The sequence below is a fragment of the Macrobrachium nipponense genome, chromosome 24, assembly GCF_015104395.2.
Source record: "Macrobrachium nipponense isolate FS-2020 chromosome 24, ASM1510439v2, whole genome shotgun sequence".
NCBI lineage: Eukaryota > Metazoa > Arthropoda > Malacostraca > Decapoda > Palaemonidae > Macrobrachium > Macrobrachium nipponense.
The window spans coordinates 68,363,683-68,387,505 of NC_061091.1; the positions used below are offsets into that span (position 1 = coordinate 68,363,683).

At 37.5% G+C, this 23,823-nt stretch overlaps 1 protein-coding gene and 1 long non-coding RNA gene across 7 annotated transcripts in view; one reads left to right on the forward strand and one right to left on the reverse strand.

Annotated features, from left to right (window-relative positions):
* Positions 1–3,251: 3,251 nt before the first annotated feature.
* LOC135205753 (aquaporin-11-like) overlaps positions 3,252–23,823 on the reverse strand; it is a 43,943-nt gene continuing 23,371 nt past the window's right edge. For 3 of the 6 annotated variants that reach the window (XM_064236877.1, XM_064236878.1, XM_064236879.1), the window contains exons 2-5: positions 7,172–7,340; positions 6,692–6,884; positions 5,215–5,435; positions 3,252–4,982 (exon numbers count right to left, since the gene is read on the reverse strand). In XM_064236877.1, coding sequence (XP_064092947.1) covers positions 4,783–4,982; positions 5,215–5,435; positions 6,692–6,884; positions 7,172–7,340 — 783 coding nt within the window. In that variant the 3' untranslated portion in view covers positions 3,252–4,782. Of the gene's footprint in view, positions 4,983–5,214; positions 5,436–6,691; positions 6,885–7,171; positions 7,341–18,502; positions 18,683–21,143; positions 21,210–21,534; positions 21,562–23,823 lie in introns of those variants that run through there. The other 3 variants (XM_064236875.1, XM_064236876.1, XM_064236874.1) reach the window with 3 other exon arrangements.
* LOC135205754 (uncharacterized) overlaps positions 17,475–23,823 on the forward strand; it is a 35,614-nt gene continuing 29,265 nt past the window's right edge. Inside the window, exon 1 of the long non-coding RNA XR_010312593.1 lies at positions 17,475–17,720. This is a non-coding gene — a long non-coding RNA (uncharacterized LOC135205754). The remainder of the gene's footprint in view (positions 17,721–23,823) is intronic.

Below are 23,823 nucleotides of genomic sequence, written 5' to 3' on the forward strand. Positions count from 1 at the left end.
CGCTCTGGCCCTGGCAGGATTCAGACTGTCAGGAACCTGGTCAGAACAAAAGGGTTTTCGCGAAGGGTGTCAGAGGCTATTGCTAGCTGCAGAAGAAGCTCTTCTGCCAAGCTCTACCAGTCCAAGTGGAGAGTTTTTAGGTCAGACGACATAGCATCTCTTCTTCTGAGACGTCTATAACAGAAATTGCAGAATTTTTGTTATTTCTGAGGGACACCAAGAAGTTGGCCACTTCAACTATTAAAGGATATAGGGCCATGCTTTCATCGGTTTTCAAGCATAGAGGCCTCGACATTTCGTCAAATCAGGACATCAGTGACCTGATCAGATTCTTTAGTTCCTCCAAGACTTTCAAGCCTGAAGAAGTGGAATGGAACTCGGATGTTGTTTTAAGGTGGCTCAACGGTCCCCTATTCGAACCGTTGAATTCTGCAACCTTGAGGGACGTAACTAGGAAGACACTATTCCTAGTCGCCTTAGCCACAGCGGGAAGAGTAAGCGAGTTGCAGGCGATGAGTAAGGAAGTGGGTTTCGCCCAGGGCAGTGCAGTTTGCTCTTATGTAACAGGCTTTCTTGCTAAAAATGAGGATCCTTCGAATCCTTGGCCCCGTTCTTTCAAGATAAAGAACCTATTGGACTTAGTCGGGTCGGAAGATGAGGAACGTACTTTGTGTCCGGTCAGAGCCATCAGACACTACCTGACTAGGACAGAAACTGTGAGAGGAGAGGAGAGCCGACTCTGGTGCTCGGTGAAAGACCCGTCTCGGCCCCTTTCAAAGAATGCAATGTCCTTTTTCCTGAGGAGTTTGATTGAGAAGTGCATGCCCAAACTCAGGAACATGCTCTTAGGGTGCTGAAAGTGAAGACGCATGAGATTCGTGCAGTAGCAACATCATTGGCTTTCAGACAGAATATGTCTCTATCCTCCATTATGCAAACTACATTCTGGAGGTCGAAATCGGTGTTTGCATCGCACTATTTGAAGGAGGTAGAAACTACTTACGAAAACTGCTTTAGATTGGGACCGTTGTCAGTAGCGGGAATGGTGTTAGGAGAGGAAGCATAGGGGGACTTGGTTTTTTCCCTCTGCTATCTCCTCGCCTTGAATTGGAGGTTTTTTGAGTTTTGGGGAAGCCTGGGGGTACATGTACCTGAAGTACCCACCAGTTCTTATATCTGGTTAAGGGTACCATATGGTTTTTAGTGTAGGTGATGGTTTTGTATGGTTTTTTATCTGGTCTTTTCGCCCAGGGCAAGGGCAAATTATTGTTGTTTTTTGTCAGTCATTGGTGAACTTCCATGATTGCAAAAATCCCACCATTAGTAGGGACGACCCTGGCCTTTACTGCCACTTCTCCTACGTGTGATGAGAGTGCCGACCAGAGGCAGTATCTACCTGTTGCTGCTCTCTCACAAGGTAAGGTACTTCGGACAATATATATAATGAGAGCACATGACTGTTATTTTTGTTCATAAAGCTGTCCATATACCCACCTTCCGGGTAATGTGAGTCAGCTAATGTAATTGTTTGGTAAGTCACTTATGTGAAAATGATATTTTAATGATAAAATAAGGTTTCACATATACTTATCAAACAATACATAATCAGAGCCCTCCCTCCCTCCCCACAGATGGACGTTGCAGCTCAACGAATTGAAGTCTAAAGCTCAGCAGTACCAGGTATTCCCGAAAGTGGGCGGGATCTGTATCACCTACACAAACAATGACAGCGCTGCTACCGCCGCCAGGAATTTGAATTTTCGACTGCCAGGTAAGAAAGTGTACAGCTAATGTAATTGTTTGGTAAGTATATGTGAAACCTTATTTTATCATTAAATATCATTTTGGTACATCTTTGAGCCAAATCTCAAATGGAGCAGCCACCTCTTGAGTTCCTTGCAAGGCTCTGCATCTTATCTGCCCTAGCCTTGGCCACTATTCTGAAAGCAACTATGAGGAAGCTCCCAGAGTAATCTAGGACTGTTTTGGCTGTGGTTGCAGAGACCTTTTCGTAAACCTTATATGTATCGGCAATCGATGATTTCCTGGAAAGCACCTCAGAACCCAAAATAATTATATGCTGCAGTTTCTGGATGGCTACTGCTGTCCAAGTATTTCCAGTCATTCCATATGGGAATTGGAATGCCTCACGATCTGAAAGAGATACAATAACATCCTTATTACTGATCCCTTCCACCTCTTCCTAGGGTTTCAGATAGGAAAAGACAGGTTTCAGATTGCATTAGATATTGTACAGAGAATATTCATGAAACTAGTAGCAAAAGTTATCCTAGCGATCAGGAAAGGAGGGATCAAGTGGTAACCAGCAGACTTCAGTCAATGGGTTTCCTGATAAACAGGAGCAAGTCCCACCTCAGAATCACCAGAACTTTTGAGGTTGGAACTTTGTTGGGGTATCCTTCATAGTCAGTTGTCTTCCTAGCCCAACCTAACCAAAATAAGGAAGGATCTTTGAAGTTTCCTTACCCAATATGGGTTTTTTGTGAAGTTAGGCAGTTTGGAAGATAATCTGTCTGTGGGCGTGGAAGGAAACTGCAAAGCAGGCTGAACTGGCTCCTCCATCCATATGGTGGATAATACACACATGCTTCCTTGACGGTTTGGGGAGGCCGTTATGTGGATTGTCAGGTAGCGAGAGGATGGTCTCCTGTTTTGGGGAGGTTTTTCATCAATTTTATGGAGCTAATAGTTGTCTTCTTGCTGCTCAGAAAATTGAAATCTCCAAAGTGGACTACTATTTTTGGTCCTAGACAATATCACCACGATGACTTGTATCAAGAGGTCAGGTTCCTGCTCAGCCCTTCTCAGTATACGTTCATGCTTATCCTACAGATGGCTCAGGCAGAAAGTGGCATGTGTCAGCAACCCACCTCATTAGGTTGCTCATTACTTACTATAACAGACTCCCTGTCGAGGGAGACACAACCTTGACGAAGTGGATGCTAGACATCCATCCTTAACTGAATTTCCATGAGGACTCATTTAAAAACAAATGTTCATTTTTGAATCACTATAATAAAACAATGGCTCCATTATCATTACTGCTTTTGGTGTACACACTTGTTCCCAAAGACATGCCTCTTCTCCATTCATCTTCTTTACCCGTCTTCGTGAACACATTTAATTCGCTTTGACACTCCAAACACAGTACTAATGAATACTATCTCATAAGGGTACTGCATTGGGTCCATGTAATGGCTTTATTTCATAGGGGCATTCAAAATATTCCAGACCTAACAACTTTTTATTTCGTGAGGTTTATCTGACACTGCAGACATGTGCCATGAACAGAACCTGAATATCCAAACATTAACAAGGATAGAAAGGTGTTTTTTTTTTTTTTTTCAATGGAAATGGACAGTAGTGTACCCTGTATATTTTCAATGAAATTGCTAGTAACAAGCTACAAAAAAACTAACAAAACTTACGAATATCACATAAATAATAATAATAAGGCACAGGGTGACGCATCTATCACCACATTGGGCAAACGTAAGCATAATTGAGCAAAGGACAAATAATGAGCTTATTTGATTATTAATTCATAACTTAGGGCATTTTAAGTATGATTGAAATACATTGCTTATAGTTTCTTAATCTGCAAATAACTACTAATTACATACTGAGGTCATTGTATTGTGGACTAAATACAGATAGATACTCTAAAGTGATAGTCTACAATTATTTTAACAACCACAAGTGATGTCAACAAAGGATTGTAAAACCTAGAATATTTATCTGAGCTCAGGTTCTTTGTTCTTTCCTTGGAAGGCAAAATTAAATGCATCAGTTTCGTGGATTATTGGAAGCACACAGATTGCAATATGTGAATATCACATTTCTTCGACATTCCAAGGCGAGCTTGAAATGATGGTTATGAAAAATGGCTGCTGTTGTTACAGTACTTGTAACTGGATTTCAATATCCAGTGTTTGTTGTAGAAAAATGTTGCATGATTAACATCAACCCTGAAATACACCACTTACTGTATTTTTAACACTTTTTTTTTTTTTTTCAGTAATTTACCTTATTTGGAAAGGTTTTATCATAAAGAAGTGAGGAGTGTTAAATGGCATTAGTTATTGGAGGGAATTATTATACGTACATTGGAAGGTGGCATTTGGATATTGTATAAGATCTGTACCTGTTAACCTCATATAACTTCATCTGAACAAGAAAAAATTCTCATGCTTTAAATATAGTTCTGCCAGATTTGGCAGATCAATTGTTTGATCATACCTTAGGGCAAATAGTAACATGAGTTCTGTTTTGTGCATAAATCATGTGCAGCGGACTCTTATTTTGTACATTTTCCTTCTACTTGAATGAGATTCTTTAAATCAAATGGACAAATTTATAATTGTTGTTTCTGTAGTGTTAAACAGTATTGTAAAAGATAATCTACACCAGATTTTAAGTAAGTTTGTGAACAATTTAGTATGTGTTTGCATGTTACTGTGCATGTTGCATTTGTCTGTGAGAATGAAGGCATTTTAAATGGTAACTATAGATTTCAGCTGTACTGAGAAGGACTTGTGTTATTCTATTTCATTTACGTATTATTGTAGAAAGAAAATCGTAGCATATCCAGTGAAAAGAAATCCTTAACCTGCAGTATTTTTGCTGTCTTTCATTGTTCAAGAACCCATCAAGTGAATCGATTCATATAAATCCAAAGGATGAAGTTCCCAGGAAACTCAATTGTTGTGATCTTTATAAATTTAGCGAGGATGAACGTTGTGAGACGGTCATTTCTCTGTTTTACTCTTCCTTTGGCTTGAAAGGTCCAACAATCGTATTTTTGATAGAGGGGGTATTCCATAGCCTGATGGAGAGCATGGATCCCAAGATGGAGCCTGCCCAGTAGACGATGATGTGCTCTGCGTTGGTGTGTCCTCTGCAAGACCACTTCAGGCCAGTGGCCAGCACTGGGTTGAAGTAACCGCCAGAGTAGTTGAAAGCTGCAGAAAGTAAATCAGTGCTAATGTCAGTCACATGGTATAAGTACAGGCTAAGTCGTAGGTGGTTATAGTCTTGTAAGAACAGTTGTGTGGTTGTACTCGCAAAAAATGAGTTATACATAGCATTGATCTTCTTCCAGAAGTAACAGTGAAATTAGTTACACTACCTTTGTATGAATTCGGTCAGAATATCAGGATATGGTGAAATAAGAAAATGCATATGTTTGCTCACCGAGGACCACCATGGAAGTAGCGAAGAATGAGTCGAAAGCAGCAGCGAATTTGGGCTCGAGTTCTCCGAGGGTGCGCGAAACGATTCTGCAGGCGCAGGTGAGGATGCACTCGATCAGGAAACCGAAGACGACAGGTACTGCCAAATCGGCTGTGCAGTTGTCCACACCACGGCCCACGTGAGTCTCAGTGACTTCCATCATCCAGATCAGTTTCACCCATCTGGAATTAGAGATTTACTATTTCTGCTGAACTGTTATTTGCAGAGCTAATGCGTTTTTTCTTGATGAAACTGCAAAGGCTGTTGAAAAGCAGATAGGAGGGTTATTGGTGTATTGTGTGTTATTGTCTTATGAGATAGCAGTTTTTATTACTGCTACTGTACTGGGTGCTGTTAGTGTGCTGTATATTAGTTTAATATCCTGTTGCTGTTTGCATAGCCTAATGACAAGTTTGGTTAGCGGCAGTTAAGATGGCCACTATAAGTAGTCCTCTGTTCAAGATATTCACCGAAAGTTTTGTAATGGAGATTCAGTTGTTATTTTCACATTATTAATATTTGTCAAGGACATGAATATAGTTCTTGTGACAGAATCAGTGATCAGGAGCAATGACTTGAAAAAAATTGCTTACAAATAGTAATTGACTATCGAAATAAAAGGAAGAGAGAAGGTATGAATGTTTACTAGAATTTAAGTGAAGTATTGCAGTGTCGTATCTGGGGTGGTCGCAAATTATTCTTGCCTTAGAGAACTGAGTTTGAATTGTGGTGTGTCATAATGTCAAGTTAGACCGAGTACAAGCATCAGATTTGAGGATGTATTTCCCGAAAATCTGAGCCTACCTTTTCTCAAAGTAAGTGTTTGTCATCGTGTTAGCTAACACATTTTCCCTCCAGTGGTAGGCAAATCATTTTTTCAGCAGAAAAAAAATATAAGCAAGATATGTATACTTTTGGAGCGTAATACACTGTGCTGTGTCAAATTTATATTTAGCCTTGACCTGACTTGGCTCATGCTAAAGTTAACTTTCAGTGACATTTGACCCTGGAGTAGGGCCTTCAAATTCCCTCTCAACCAAGTTAAATTCCCCCCCAGCCAAGTTAAGTTTAAAGAAATGTGAAGTTTTTCATTTGAAGTTATTAAATATGATGTTTAGACAGACTTAGATATAAAGATAGGTCAGTCATTGGATGCCCCTGAGGGTAAACTTGCCCCATAAAGACCAGCTATACTGTGGATCAATGAAGCTCAAAATCAATCCTAATTTATCATAAATTTTGTTCGCTGTGTGTTTAAAGTGACTCAAGGATATTAGCCAAAGTTGTGGTTTGATTCGAGTTGGCGCCATATTGAAACAAATGGAGCATTTGATTATCCAGAGGGATAGGCGAGAACCACAATCTGCTCTCGTCCTGCGAGAGAAAAGTATTGCTGAGGAAGAGCACATGCAGAGAGCAGAAGAGAGTTGGCTGTTACCTGAATGACCCGAGACCTCCAATGACCTGGAAAATGATCTTGAGGACGACGGCGACAGCGTCAGCACCGGATTCCACGTATTCCTCCAGCAGGCTGTAAGGACAAGCAGTGGCAGTTCCCCAGCTCTGGCCCCACCAGATGGTCATCAGGAAGAGGTACACACCGTAGGCATACACGCCATAGTTGTCGGCAACTGTTTATGGATTAAAGATGAATATGAATAGTTCGCATTACCTTCACCATACTGCTGTTGGTGTTTGTTATTTTTTATCAAGAATGGCATTGATATTGCTGTTCAAAATGTCGGCAAAATTTATCACAGTATGAACCGTAGTTCTTTGATGAGGATTGTTAATATTTGAGTTAAATAATATGTTTCCACATTAAACTCTATCTGCCTTCCGGGTATTGATGGATACTTTTAAACCTGTCATCGCAATGAACAGCTAGACTGATACCGAATTAGACCCGTGTACTCACCAATGATGAGTTCGTAGCAGGTACCGCACATCTCGGCAGCAGCCACCAGCTCGAGCAGGCATCCTTTGAGGAGTTCGTTGGTCAGCATGTCGGACAATCGACCGCGGATGACGTGCGACAGCGCCATCTGCGTGACGATCGTCAGCGTCGATATCAGGATCGACATCATCTGTCGGTTGGGAAGGGAAGGTGGATGGTGTCAGTTAACAATTGTCGATCAGTGGCCAGTCATTTACGATCGGTAATAACTTAAGGTGAAAATAGAGTTTTCCTCGAGTAAATGATTCCTTTTGTGGAAATATAGTACCTTATCATCATCATAATTTTGCTATAGAAAGTTAGTTTTATCGTACTTACCCAAGGGGAATATTGTTAATAATAGGGCTTTTGTATGAAGGAACATGACCAAATATATGGAGAATAATCAAGAAAGAAAGTCATAACTATATAACTTTTAATATATTATGATGTATCGTATTTTTTTAGTCAATATATATATACTATATATATATAATATAAATATATATATATATATATATATATATATAATATGTAAGCTTTACATAATAAAAAATATGGAATGTTAGTCCATATATATAAAAGAATAAAACTAAAGAGGTCAACCAGATTGCTTGCAGGAATGTGATCAGACTAGAGACGCTAAAGATGAACGTATACATAAAAGTAGGCTAAGATAACATGCCATCATCTGTGGTCATTCATTTGTTTTGAAACAGTCCAAGCTCCCTGCTTGAGACAACTACCCGACCTATGATTCAAACGGCCTACGTGATCTGTAGCGTGTCTCATTTGATTGTGTGTTCGTATGAAACTATGTCATTTGTATGTATGTTCCATATGTTCGAAAAAACTACTGTATGTTACCTTCATAACTTGTAACAGAGATGGTAGACGGGCAGAACAGAGTTAGCTATCGTCATTAGAAGACCTGTACCTCTTTACCTAAGCTTTATCATGTAGAGGAATAGGATTAGCCATTATCATTGGCAGAAGCGATCAAGCTATCGTTATTAGAAGACTTGTACAATCATACCTGATCTTCACCATGTAAAACTTCAGAAGAATATATAATTTTTATTTTTTATACTTAGTGTTTTTCTACAAGAACCTCCTCACCGAACCAACATGAGTTTAACACATCGTCGTAATAACCAACAAGATAATACCGACTTCGTAAGTGATCTACAAACCCCAAGACACTCCATTGAAGATGGAAGTGCAATACCAACCGACTTAGCGTAAGATTATCGCTAGTCTAACATTACCTCATAGGGCGCCTTATCATACAAGGCACAAGCCCTAATATTGGTGGTACGCGGAAATCTGCATAATTGTAATTATGTTAAATTAAATATTCCTTATTCAAACTAATGAAAAAAGGTTTCCATACAAATTCTATATATATTATTAGCCCTGTATAAGATTCATATAGGATTATTCCATAGATAACATTTTCACTTCTAGACTTCCTGACTTTAAAATCTCTTTTATTTTATTTTATTTATTTTATTTATTATTAGTTTATTTATTTATTTATTTATTAAATTTTTTTTTTTTTTTTCATTGACTACGAATATAAATCACGGGACAGACAATATGTCAGTAGATTTTGGATATGTGTTTGAACTTTTAGCTTATTTGTCATTACTAAAGCGTTAAGTTAGAGTTCAAATCTTTACGCATATATATTTGGATATTTAATTATCTATGGTTACGTTTTGCTTATTGATTTTATCGTGATTCCTTTTTTATTATAATTTGTAACCCTTCCGACTTCTTACGGAGTGTATTATATTGACTCCACTTGTATCCATATTTATCTTATTTTTTTATATTTATTTATTTATATATTTTTTTTATATATATTTGATAAATTAATGGTTGGCTTGAATATGTGGAAAAGTGTTCTAGCGGCGTACCGTATAAGGCTACTTGCGGCATCAACTCTATAGATACAAGATATAAATGATATAGGTATTTAAAACCGCGAGAACCGCTATAATCCAGTTCGGATCCAATATCACGAGTTGTAACTCGTAAGACATTGACACTTCCTATTTAATTATCCGTTATTCTACCAAACCGATTGACTCTGGGTGATCAAATATATTATTGGTTTTCTTATAGATAGGAATTCACACAACGTGTTAAGGAGATTATTTTTTATTTACACCACCCGAGTCACAGATTATTATGTGTTGAATTCCATGTTTACTGATTTAGCACTCATAAATATTCCTAACGCACTCAATTGCGGTGTTTGTTTTTTGGTGCTATTAATTCTATATAACGTGTCAAGGAACTATTAACACTAAGAAGTGTTTATTCCCTCTGTCAGACTCGTAATTCTGTTAATAATTCTACGTATATTCTTTCAAGGATTGATTTGGCACAGGATAGGCCCTTAACTGACAGGTGTCTTAGTGTGTCCCTTGTTTTCATGACACGTGTTACAATCAGTTATGTGCTTTTTATATCTGTAAGCATTGTAGGCCAGTAAAATAGTGATTTGGCTTTCTGTGACATAGCAGGGAACCCTGGATGACGGAATGCAACCAGTTTATGACGATTGGTATGAAAGAGATTATTACTACTACCTGGTCGTTAGTCATCTGCTGTGTTCTTCGGGTTTTCCTCGTCACAGACCTACATAGAACATTACATTTGATTACATTATTCTGATACACATACTATAAATATACTTTTGCTTTAGGGTTTCTGCTCGAAGTGTTTATTGTTTTTTGCCTAGCCACTGACCCTGTTTCCGTTTCGAAGTGTTTATTGTTTGGTGTTTATTGCTGCTGACTCTGTTTCCGTTCGAAGTGTTTATTGTTTTGGGTTATGTCTGTTGACTCTTGCTTTGTTCAGTTTGTAACAGTTCTGCGCTCCAACCAGATATTCAATGCTTGCGATCTCTTGGGTTAAGGGATTTTCTTGTTTAGATACGGTTTTAACAATAGGCACGGATGTTTCTATATCTTTTAGTCCAATTAATGGTTCTTTGCTGTATGGTGCGGGATAATGCGTCAGCTATGATAATTGCTTTCCCAGGTAGATATCTTATCTTGGCTCCAAAGACCTGAATGATCATTTGTCACCGAGTTCCTTTTGGACTGTGATTAAAGCCTTTGAAAAAACTCGGTAAAGGACTCATGTTCAGTAAGGACTTTATCAGGATAGCCATAGATTATGAACTTAAAATGTCTAGTGTTTAAAGATACCTAGCCCTTCCTTGCCTATTACTGCATATTTACTTTCAGAGGGCTTTAGTTTACGTGAATAAAAAGCTATAGGGAAGAACTGTTTATCATATTGCTGAAGTAGTATCCCTCTTACCCCTTGGTCTGAGGCGTCTGTTGCAATAAAAAAAAAATTCCTTATTTAAATCAGGGATTTTTAAGTTAGGTAAGCTGCATTATTCCGCTTTTAAGATATCGAACGCCTGTTGATGCTTTTTAGACCATAATCAATCTACGCTCTTCTTCGTAAGATCTGTTTAAAGGAGCTGTCATGATTGAAGAGTTACATATTTGCATACGATTGTAATACCCACTACAGCGCAAAAGTGCTGTATCCCCCTTTTACGTTAATAAGTACCGGAAAGTTATGAATAGCCGACACCTTACCATGGACTACTTTTAAGACCTTGACTAGACATAAAACCTAGATAAGCATGTTCGGTTTTTAAAAAACTCACATTTAGATATTTTACTCTGAGATTATTTCTCTTTGTCTCTGTAGCACTAGCTCTACTTTATGTGAATGTACTTCTAAGGTATTAGAAAAGATTACAAGATCAACCATATAAGCATGTAGGGTATCCCCTAAAAGTCTCCAAACACTATATTGTAATTGGGGTGCAACGTAAGCCGGAGGCATACGTAAAAATTGATAATGTCCCCTGAGTGTGCTGAAAACGGTGTATGAGGTACAATCACTTAGGTAATGGTATCTGGTAAAAGCTTTTAAGTAAGTCCAAGTTGGTGAAAAAAAAATTTATTCTAACCTAACAGAGATAAGATGTCGTCGGTACATGGCACTGGAAACTATCGGGAGTCGTTTCCTTGTTTAAGCGTCAGAAATCTACGCAGATACGCCAAGTCCGATCTTTTATGGCATGACATTTGAGGGAAAAATTATATGGGCTTATTTGATTTCCTAATGACTCCTATTACTAACATTTTTCAACTTCGTCATTTATCTCTATTTTGAAATTTCATTGAGAATCTATACGAAGGTACGTAAATAGCTTTATGTTTGTCCTTAGACCGTATTTTGTGTTAAATTACATCCGTTTTTTTCCCAGAGATCACTCGCTAGTGGAGAACTTCCTGGTATTCAGATAAAAGATAAAAAAAAGTTTCTGCTGAATCACCTCTGCTTGAATGACTTTACTGATATTACTTTAGATAGATTATCAGAGAGATTCATCCACGACTGCGGTTGGGCGGGATTAAAAGTTAGCAACAATAAAGAAATGCGATATTTATATGTATAGGTTTTTGTGGATTACTATATTAACTTGTTTGCAGCGAGTCAACCGTGTCTAGGCTTTGTTCACGGAAATCGTTATATTTCAGAGTGTCGGGAAGGATTAAAATTTCATTTCCCAGCAAAGTCTTTTTACACGCACTAAGACATTCGAGGGTGCATGCTTCTCGAGATTTTGCGTGCAAAGTGCGACTGCGGTTGTGGGAGAATTCTGTTGGGTCATTTGAACAAATGTACGATTTATAGACAATGTATAGTTCCTTTATATAAGTTATTATTTGATTAACTGTCTCATTTTTGTTCAAACGGATTTTAATATGTTTGAAGGTTTATAGGATTTTCCTTTGATAAACACGCCTTATTTTGCAGGATGTAAGATAATATTTTGTGTATCCCTAGATGGATATCTTACAATTACACTAGATACAGATCAATGTTTTTTATAACTATAGAGGTATCTGTAAGCGCTCGCTTATCCGGACTTCTCATTAGGGAAGTTCGAACAACAGACGGTGAGTCCGTAAATACTGGTATTAAATTGTACTAAAGGAATAAATAAGATATTCTAATTTTTACGGCGCAGTACAGTCGGGCTTAATCCACCACTACTCATAATAACTTATGTATTAAAAAAAAAAAGGAAAACCTGCTCTGATTACTTTATACGGTCGAATTTCGTTATTCCTGTGGCTGAAGTTACGAGACATTCTTAATCTTACTTTTTTACAGAAATTATCTACATCATTGAGATTTCGCTACTGCGAGTTTTTTTATCTTTGAGTGTCTGTTTCCAGAAGTTCTACTGAAAATATCATAATCATATACTATGTTAATTTTATCATTTTGGGTGTTATTATTAATCCCTTACGTAACAAATCATATTAAACAGTGAATATGCGTTTACGCAGTGGACGTCTGTATTTATACAGATGCATGGATAGGGTCGTTAGGCACCGTAGTGATTAGAAAACACACAAAAACAAGTGGAACACCCGTACAAATCTATATAAATTAGAGGTAACACTATTTCGGGTCATGACAATAAATGCTCCTTTGCAAAGTCCCGATCGCAGTTTTAGCCTTGAGTTTTTTTGAGTTATATAAAATATCGAACCTCAATGACTCAACTTAACTTTAAAAATATGGCTGGATTGCAAGGAATAACATGTCTGTAAAAAACTTTCATCAGGCTAAATGCGCTGACCAGGATCCCTCACTATTTCAAATTTTAGCAAAGAATGAAGTACAAACAGTTAATATTGAATGCAGTAGTGATAACTTGTCTTATTAGTAATCGCTCAGTTCCTAATAGTTCGTCAATCATTGCTTTATACGTAACCAGCAACATAATGCTAAAAACACACAATACGTTGCCGATGGTAATAAAGAGAAGGATCCTAATTATTACAAAAAGAAATAGAAACAGTAGCCCGTTCAGAATCAAACAAGCAAACTCTGTGACTGTGTCACCTAGTCAAGCGGTCAAGGTTAGTCAGATCTGCCGAAGTGTTCAAAGCATAGCAAATTCCACACAATAAGCGACTCCTAAGCAGAGTGGGAAAAGCGATGTTTGGTTCATACATCCCAAATACCTTTTTAAAATTAAAAAGGAATTTCCCTATGCATCACATGACAGGCCAAATAACATATTCTTATCCGTGTGTGTAATGCAATTAGTTAAGGACTTGCAATCATTTTAAAATTAATGAACAAAATAAGCAAATAGAATTTCTATAACAACAAGATGAATTATTTTTTTTTTCTGAACCTCATAGACATTTAGAAGTATCAAGATATGTATATATGAAATTTTTACTTGCAACATTAGCCTATTACAATTCAAGTAAAACATTCATGGGAAAATGTCACATTTTCTTGAAAAACCCAAAGTTTATTTAGAAATTAGTTACATAGTGGGTTTTTTTCGTTGCATCTCCTACCTATTAATAACGTTTTTTAAAAGTTAACCTCAGAGGATGCGCGCGAGAAAATTGAATATGAAACTTTTGTTAGGGCACATAGGATCAGATTTTATCACAACTTAATTTCAGTTAGCATAGAGAACTACAGAATCATGATTAATCTTCTCTTTGACTCTTATGTTGCCTGGCAATCTTACAATTAGCTCCGTTTTCCACTTCTTTGTCTAGTAACTTACTACCAGTAATATCGAATTTTCTTTGAGATTCGTAATGATATCTATTTATTTTTTATAATTATGGATATTTTTACAAGTCATCATAGACCTGGATAGGTTCACTCATTGTTAATGCCATGGATAAAAAAGTTTGTACAGCGGATTCTTTTGAATTCCAAAATATCAGCGAATTCATGTGGGTTACGTCTGGTCTAAATGGCTCTCTCCCCTCCCCTGTATTTGGATGTCGTCTGAATTTACTTTGCCCTTGTGACAAGTATAATTTCACTGCAGGCTGATTAATGGAACTGGTTACAGTATCCTGCAGTACGAGAGTTTCACATCGCAACTTCAAACAAATCGTTCGTCGCTGCGGACGACGGCAGTCGAGTAACAACCGCCTACAATGTGAAAGGAATAAGCACCATCATGGACTTCTTCGACCGACACCGTATCTCGTCGTTAATCTCGTTTTAATGCGGAATGCTCCGGTGGCTGTGGAAATCGACTACAAATGGGACATACTTCCGACAATTACGACCCGAAGGATATTCAACTCTACTTTGCTGGCGAAGGACTCGTGCTGGGGATGTTTTTTTATTCATCGCGAACGTAATCGTGTAGCTTAGGATGCAGAGAATAAGTATGAGCGCAAAATAGAACGTTGGACCCGCCCAGGCAAATTTTCCCCTTGTTTTAACCATTGAAAAAGGCCGTTTCATTGGCTATAGGTGGTTGTCTGGAAACTGTGTAATGGACGAAAAGTTGTTCGAACGCTAGTTTAAAAGTGAAGTAGTATAACCTCGGTCATGTATCCTAATATATATAAAGTATCATGTATCCTATATATATAAATGATCATAAATAACAGAATCGAAATATATTTTTTTGCGTGTACGCACTAGGAATCTATATATATATGATCATAAATAATGGAATCGAAATATATCTTTGCGTGTACGCAATAGGAATCTATTTAAAGTGCACATATATTAATCATAATTATATGAATCCATATACATATGTATAAACAAATCAGGTAGCCTATAATCAATCTGTTACCTTATATCTTACCAATATCTGCAGTTATATATGAGTTAGTATATTGATTAATGAATCAGATATATAACAGTTAGCATAAAAATCAACGAATCAATCAGCATAAACATTAATAATGTTATCAATTCATATATGAAATTTTTTATCAGTTAAAATATGATTTTTATCATGTTAATCTTCATTCTATGCAATTATCAGAGTACATTAGTATTTTCTGTAGCATAAGTATCTTAAAGAGATGAAGTGAAAAACTGTATCATTATATATCACGTGATCACTATTATTTACCAATATCATTGTTTTATATTTTATTACTTGAATCAATTCATGTACACCATGAATTTTTATTTACTTATATATATATATTCACATAGTGTCTGTATCACACTCCTATAAGTCAAATGCAAGTCAAGTTTGAGTAATATTCAGTGGTTGGTTTTGGTAGCTGACCGAGCTGATGTAAGTGTTTACATAATAAAAATATGGAATGTTAGTCCATATATATAAAAGAATAAAACTAAAGAGGTCAACCAGATTGCTTGCAGGAATGTGATCAGACTAGAGACGCTAAAGATGACGTATACAATAAAAGTAGGCTAAGATAACATGCCATCATCTGTGGTCATTCATTTGTTTTGAAACAGTCCAAGCTCCCTGCTTGAGACAACTACCCCGACCTATGATTCAAACGGCCTACGTGATCTGTAGCGTGTCTCATTTGATTGTGTGTTCGTATGAAACTATGTCATTTGTATGTATGTTCATATGTTCGAACTACTGTCTGTTCCTTCATAACTTGTAACAGAGATAGTAGACGGGCAGAACAGAGTTAGCTATCGTCATTAGAAGACCTGTACCTCTTTACCTAAGCTTTATCATGTAGAGGAATAGGATTAGCCATCATCATTGGCAGAAGCGATCAAGCTATCGTTATTAGAAGACTTGTACAATCATACCTGATCTTCACACATGATAAAACTTCAGAAGAATATATAATTTTTTATACTTAGTGTTTTCTACAAGAACCTCCTCACCGAACCAACATGAGTTTAACACATCGTCGTAATAACCAACAAGATAATACCGACTTCGTAAGTGATCTACAAACCCCAAGACACTCCATTGAAGATGGAAGTGCAATACCAACCGACTTAGCGTAAGATTATCGCTAGTCTAACATTACCTCATAGGGCGCCTTATCATACAAGGCACAAGCCCTAATATATATATATATATATATATATTATATATATATATATATATATATATATATATATATTATATTATATATATATATATATATATATATATATATATATGTTTGTGTATATATATATATATATATATACTACATACATATATATATATATATATATATATATATATATATATATATATACATATACATATATATATATATATATATATATATATATATATATATATATATATATACACACACTTTTTATGTATGTGTATTATATTGCTAAAATCTTTAATTTGGTTAGTCTATCTACGCCTTGGTTTTCAGGTAGGATTAATATTCGTGCTTTCATCGTTTAGTATTTACCCACATAACAGCTTTTCATTTTTTATGGCCTGTTGTTTGAGATTAAGCGGGTCTTATGCCAGCACGGACTCTTGCTCATAGAGCAGCCCTGTTGCGACGTCTTCAGAACTAAACTGGAGACAGTAGGGTGTGAGTGCCATCAGTGCACCTCATTCGGTGGAACGTAAGCATTACGTAAGGTTCTTTGCAGCGTCCCTTCGGCGCCTAGCTGCAACTACTTTCATTCCTTTTACTGTACCTCCGTTCATATTCTCTTTCTTCCATTTTACTGTCCACCCTCTCCAAACAATTGTTTCTTAGTGCAACTGCTTTGAGGTTTTCCTCCTGTTACACCTTTCAAACCTTATACTATTTCCGTTTCAGCGCTGAATGGCCTTAGTTGCCCCAGTGCTTGGCATAATGCCAAAAATATATATCTATCTATATCTATCTATAACAAAAAAAGAAGGGTAAATATTTTGTGACAATTCTGGATGCTGTAGCACCAATAATCCTTGCGGGAATAGAAATTTGCTATCGGCTGCGGTGTCCCATTCCCCTCACGGTGTTTTTGGTGGTAAAATTCGTGCACCTGTTTATCTAACTTGCGGCCGTATGTTCCCCGCTTCGGTCTTCATAATGGGCGTGATGTAGGGGCACGGGACGAGTACCCACTTCTCAACGCTCTTCATGGGCCATGTCTGTAGTTGGGGTTGTCACATTCAGGTGCTTCTCCCGTGGCACCTGGCTCTTCCGTTTTGTTCCTGAGGGCCTCCTGTAGTAGTGCCCTCGCGGAAGGAAGATGAATTTTTGTGGACATTACGGAATGGGCTGCTGTAGGTGGATAGTTAAGCTCCTTCTTTGTGGCCGGTGGAAGGGGATTTCCTGTAGTCTACAATATTTGTTTTATGCAGTAGTGACGAAAGGGCGCGCTTTGGACATCCACTTAGTGTTTGAAGGTGGCGGCCTGGTTGCAAAGTGCTTGCAGAGATGGAGGAGCTGTAGGACTTCATTCTCCCCTCCTCAAGGAGACAGCCATACACACATACATACGTACATTTATGTACATATATATTGTGTGTATATAATGAGCATACGTGCACGTATACATAGCATCCGAAGATGTAACCCCCCTCAAAAAATTAATATGACTTGGAACCTTTCCCACTGACTAACGTCATTCCATTATTTTATTTTTATTTTTCAGGGGGTTGGTACCGGAGGACAGCCATCATTTTCTCCCGCAGTGACGTAGAGTGATTAGACTACACTGATGAAGGAAGATCTCTGTCGTAAGTTTTCATAAGTTTAAGATTTCTTTGCAGCTTGTTTGCTGTCCGTTTCTTTGTGTTCACACAAATGTTTGTTTTAGTTTGTTGTAAATAATAGTCATTTATTTTTTTGGTAACGTGATCTAGGCTTCTTTTTTTTTGGGGGGGTGGGGGGGCGGGCAAGAAATGTATTTGCAACGTAGGTTGATCCCAAGCGTTTATTTAGCTTGGTACCTACATCGCTTGGAAAAAGAATCTGGGATAAGGTTCGTGTTTGTGGCCTTCAAGTAAAATATATCGTTCATTTTTTGGCAGTGTCTCGAATTTGCACGTTTCCTTTTTTGTCTTCTCCTTTTGCATCGATGGTGACTTTATCATTGACTTCCTGTTTCAGCTTAGTATTAGGTGTCCCTCTCACCATACATCCTGGATGGTGAAAGATACAAACATGCATATATATACTTGCTGAAACAAGGTCAGTAATAATATCACTGTCAATGGAAGTAAATAAAAACAGGAAAAAAATGTATATTCGTCACTTTGACAAAAATAGACATATATATATATATATATATATATATATATATATATATATATATATATATATATTATGTACTATATATATGTAGCCAAGATTGAATTTCACAGAGTTTTACACGTTTCCCGGTAATGCTAATAAAAGGCACGGAATAATGTACCAATTTTCTTACGCGTTTCCATGTGCCGTTATATAAAAGACACGTAACAACACCCAGTGGCCTCATTAGCAATCACTGAGAGAAAAGCCACCGACCCAACCTCACCTCGAACGCATGAACGTAGGCCTCATAATTAGGGAGAACTTTGTTGAGCGACGAAGACAACCTTAGCAAATTCTGTAAGGTGGCCTGTGCTCCGATCCTGGAGGTATTCGACAGCATCCTGATGGGCGTCAGTATAGGGGCTGTTATGTTCCACATGTCGGCCATGGTAGTAGTATTTCGGTACGATTGATGGCGATCGGCTGTTTGGTAATTCGTGATCGGTGAATGATATGATTTTCGAAGTGGCAAATGTCTCGGTGGCAGAGATGCGGGACGGTCCACCCTTCAGCGAGATATTCGTCAAACTGGAGACGTCTCCTCTCGGCCAAGTGCTTATATATGGTATGCGTCTAGGATTTTACGAGCTCCGTGTTAAATGAATTTCATAAGAAAGCCTAAATCATTATTTCCGCGGATTAGGAAAACCCTCAAACACTTCCAAGAGTTTTAAGTTGCCGTTGAAAGGGGTATTTTTCTGCTGCGTCCTCCGGTATTTTGAACACTCGGCAGTTTTGTCGTGTAAGCCTTTGTCTTTCCATAGTCAGGCGATTTGGGTTTCCGCCTGACAAACTTCTACGAGTTTGGTTCGTTTCAGCTGCTGATGCTTACGTACACTGGCATCGTGACGTAATCATACGACTCGTAATTGTTGAAGCCTAGATTTCTATCTGACGGATTTATGTCCTATAACGGTGGATGTATCTCATATAACGGCAGATGATTCAATCGGTGCTGGCATCAGCATTTATTGTGTTTAATCTTCTAAAGGTAGTCTGTACTTGATGCTAATGTCATAAACTTGATGTGTGAAGGACGGAAATAAATTTTAGTTGCAGCTGACGTTAAATTTTTGGGTATTTATGATAAACTGTAAAGATAACTTTTGTTTGAAGTTAACGCGTATGTATGTATGTTTATATCGTACATGAAATAACCTTCTACACCTTCGCCAAAGCTGATATTAATGTCATATTTACATATTAGAAATAGAAAAAAAATGTTTGTTAATAAATACCACACTTGCGCCTACATCGGACCTCCTGCTGGTGATGCCAACTAGTAGGACGACCGTGTGCCAACTCGGATAACGAAGAAATACTTGCGTGGTTTTTTTTTTCATCGCCTTTTTACACTTAATTCGAACGTGGAGAGAGTCTAGCCTTACACACCGATTTTTTTTTCAATTAAAACTAACGAAGGCTTGATTATGTTACAGGCAATTGACGATCGTCATCTTGTTTACGCGTCTCGTGCAAGTCTTTTTTTTTTTTTATATATAATAAAATGAGGGATATTAGGGTTTATGTACTTTTATATTATATTTGCTGCTGCTTCCTTTTTTTTTCGTGGAAGGGAAGTCTTTAGGTCTTGTAACCTATTTTGGTTTCTGGTAAGTAATTTAGATGAATAAATGACGGTTTTATATATATATATACACACACACACACACACACACATATATATATATATATATATATATATATATATAATATATATATAGATATATAGATATATATATATATATATATCTATATATATATATAATATATATATATATATATATATATATATATCTTTATATATAATATATAATATATATGTCTATATAGTTGTGCTTGGCGTGTGATATATGTTTCTTTGTGTGTATAATTTTTTGTTCTATTTATAATTTCACGTAAATAAATTGAGAAAGTTATTTAGATGACAAGATGTTGAACGTGAACAAATACATTTGATGATGATGATGATGATAATAATAATAACAATAGTAATAATAATAATAATAATAATAATAATAATAATAATAGTGCCGCTATTTCTACTTAGCCTATACAGGTGAATGAAGTGTCTACTCTTTATCTAAGAGATTTACAGTATCATAAACATTACAACCAATATATATAATTACGAAAAAAGGAAAAATTCATATACAGCACACATATAATAAAGCCTACACAATACATGGGAACTACAACTCTAGTGCATTACTACGTTCGTCTGTGCATCTGTAAGTTAAAAATTAAGTAATAAAATATAAAAAATATCTTTACAGGTTTAAGTTACGTCCGTATGTTCATCCTTGCTAACCTCTCAACCCCGTGTTTTTATTTAAGTAAAAAGCTTTTTGGAAAACGAAATAAAACAGAGTGAAAGTAACAGAGGCGCAGAGGTTGCAAAAGCTCTTAAACAGCGGACGTCATATTTTATAACAAGCTTCAACTTTCAGTTGATAGTGAGGCTTTGATGCATCTCGTTGAAGGTACAGTGATAGCGCTGTGCAGTGACCAAGAGAGAAGTGCTACAGTGAAGTGGCTTCAGTGCTTTTGCCGTTCAAACATCACAGATATAAGTCCGGTGATCTCTTACAGTGCAATTTTGATAGTTTTGATAAGCTCTGTCTGGTGATATCTGTGATGTTCGAACTCGGAAGAGAGAGTGTGCGAGTGACAACAAAATCCATGCTAAGTGTGCTGAGTGGGAGAAGGACACATCTACGGTTCTCGTCCTCGATCGCCCTCCTTACGAAAGCATTCGAGAAGTTTCTTTAGCCAAAGGAATAGCAGGAGCTGTTCGGCCTCCTTCTAAATGAGCTAGGAGGAGGAGAAGGAGGAGGAGGAAGTTACTGGAGAGAGAGATTTACCTTCAGGCGGTCAAGGAGGATGAAGAGGATTAGTAATTTTATCTCTGTCATCTTGGAGGCCGTGATTGAAGAAGGTTCCCGGCCTCAGCTCTGTTCGGCGATTCCATATCTCCCATACTGAAGGCACAGGAGGAAGGAACAGTCGCGGTTTTAGTTAGAGGAATTCTAATCTAAAGGGGGTGGGGGGGGGGATTAAGATTGAATGACGTGTTGACTGAGTCAGATGCTGACAAACAAACTTACGAGGAACATTAGTGCGCAAAAATTGAAAGGGGGAGGGAAAAGTGAGCTGGGCAAAGGTAGTGCAGACACGATGACTTAGACTGTGCCGTGTACAACATCCAACATCCACCTGTCCCAACCACTTAATACACGTTCATTTGTGGATTACCTCGTCATCCATGCCCAAAATCAAAGCATCCACCGCATACCCCTCCAAGGCGATGAAGGGCTTCGCGGCTCCTTCGTCTTCCCTTCCATGAGGACTTCGAAGCTCGCGAAGCAATTGAATAGGACGGATCTGGTTCGCCATTATCACAGTTGACGTTTATCACAGAATGTTTCCGCTAAATGGTGGGGGAGTGGGAGGGGGAGACTGGATGCTCATCTACATCTACGAAAGGCTTGATATACTCCTCGCCTTCCAAGACCATGGGACCGTCCACATTGGGGAAAATGGGGCCACGGGTGGGGGAGGGGCTATCCTGTTGGATCCATGGCTGGGGTTGGGGGGTGGATTTTTCTGTATGGACGTCTAAATTGATTAGGACAAAATGAAATGATTAGCGGACATAGCTTCGTTAAATGTTCCCTGAAAAGATCTGAAATGTCTTAGTCAGCTTTATATTCTGGAGTAGCTAGTATATTGTAGTGTGAAAGAATGTAGGATATGATACCGTCACTCGCGAGAAATGCTAGGAATAATCTAGGGTTACCAGGGCTCGTAAGAGAGGGGCCAGGATCTGAAAAAAATAAGTTAGTAAACGATGTAATGAAAAAAAAATAATGTGAATTTTGTTAATTGTCTGAAAAATGGCATTCAGAGAGAACCTGAAAGGAAGATGCTTTTGTCGAAACACAGGTTAAAGACACATTTGTGTTTGTTGTGCATGTTTTATATTATAACCTTCAGTACCCCTTTTACTGGATGCATACTGCAGACACATGCTCACAGTCTGTTTGGGAAATAGCAGAGAAAAATAATGACCTTTAGTTAGCCCGAATTAGAAAAATAAGTATATCTATCTATCTATATATATATATATATATATATAAAATATATGTATATGTACATATATATAATGTTGAATAGTTCATGTTTGGCGAAAATGACAGTCATACGCACCCGAACACATTCTGTAATGCTGTTTGTTTATTGTATGTGAATGAAGTATAATTCGTTTAGTATTTTTGAAAATGAACGATTTTCATATATATATATAGTATTATATATATATATATATATATATATATATACATATCATATATATATCTATATATATATATATAATATATATAAGATGTAATCAATTACATATATATTAGATTTACAAGATCTGTAAATATAAACCAATGACCGGGGTCATGTCATTAGAGGGTTCTACGTGACCAAAGCAGACCTAGATTACGCTATGCGCTGTCTGCAGTAGCCTGATCTAGCTCAAAGCTTTGTCAACATTTTATGTTTATGATAACTTTGCACAACAACTTCCATGGGAATAATCGGTCGACTGTTAACCCCTACGCCGGAAACTTGTAACTTCCGAGCCGGCGGACTACGTATGTTTTTTATATGAATTGCTGAGATAGCTAATGTTCCGCTATCGACGCGATGCTTTAGAATGGCAGTTCCACGCCAACGATCAAACATATCGGTCTTCCGACCGAGCTGCATCTCCTAGTATGGAGTTACAGAATAAAGTTGTTATCTTGTTCAACTTGCATGTTTGAATCATCTCCTTGAGTCAAGAAAGAACCTCTCTACTAAGATATCCAAGGGAGATGAGAGGAACCAAAAATACTTACGAATGACAGTCGTAAGGAAAACACAAAAAGTCTATCGCCAAGCGATAAGACTTAGATGTGGTGGCAGCGTATAACGAAGAATATAATTAACAAGACCCATATCAGCCGACCGAAGGTCTACAAGAACTAACTTCCACCTTCAACATCAAACTAAACAGAGGAAACGGGATCTTCAATCAACGCAACAGTTTATGAAGACGCAACTATGTCCTTCATCGAGAGGAATACAAGCATTTAACACCGACGTTTGAGCAACTGTTGTCACTTATCTTCGAGAATCTACACCGGACGAGAGCAACATCGAACATCACGGAAAGAAGAAAACACACAGGGAACATCACCCGATCACGAGCAAGGACGGAGGCTGTGACGTCATCAATCTTGGACTTCCCCACGCATCGTGCACCGAGAGAAGACCGTGACGTCATCACGACTTCCGACGCGAGACTTTACAGTTATAACAAACCATCCCTGCAACTTGATTATTATTATGTACCACATTTACTTGTTGTGGCTTGTTCTCATTTTTTTGCAAAAACTTGAATGAGCGAAGGATCTAGGTCGGTACATTTAGACATGTGTTTTTTGATTTGTTTATACACATCTAATTCCGTACTGTCGGGCTGCAATTTTTTATCAAAACACCGTACTAACG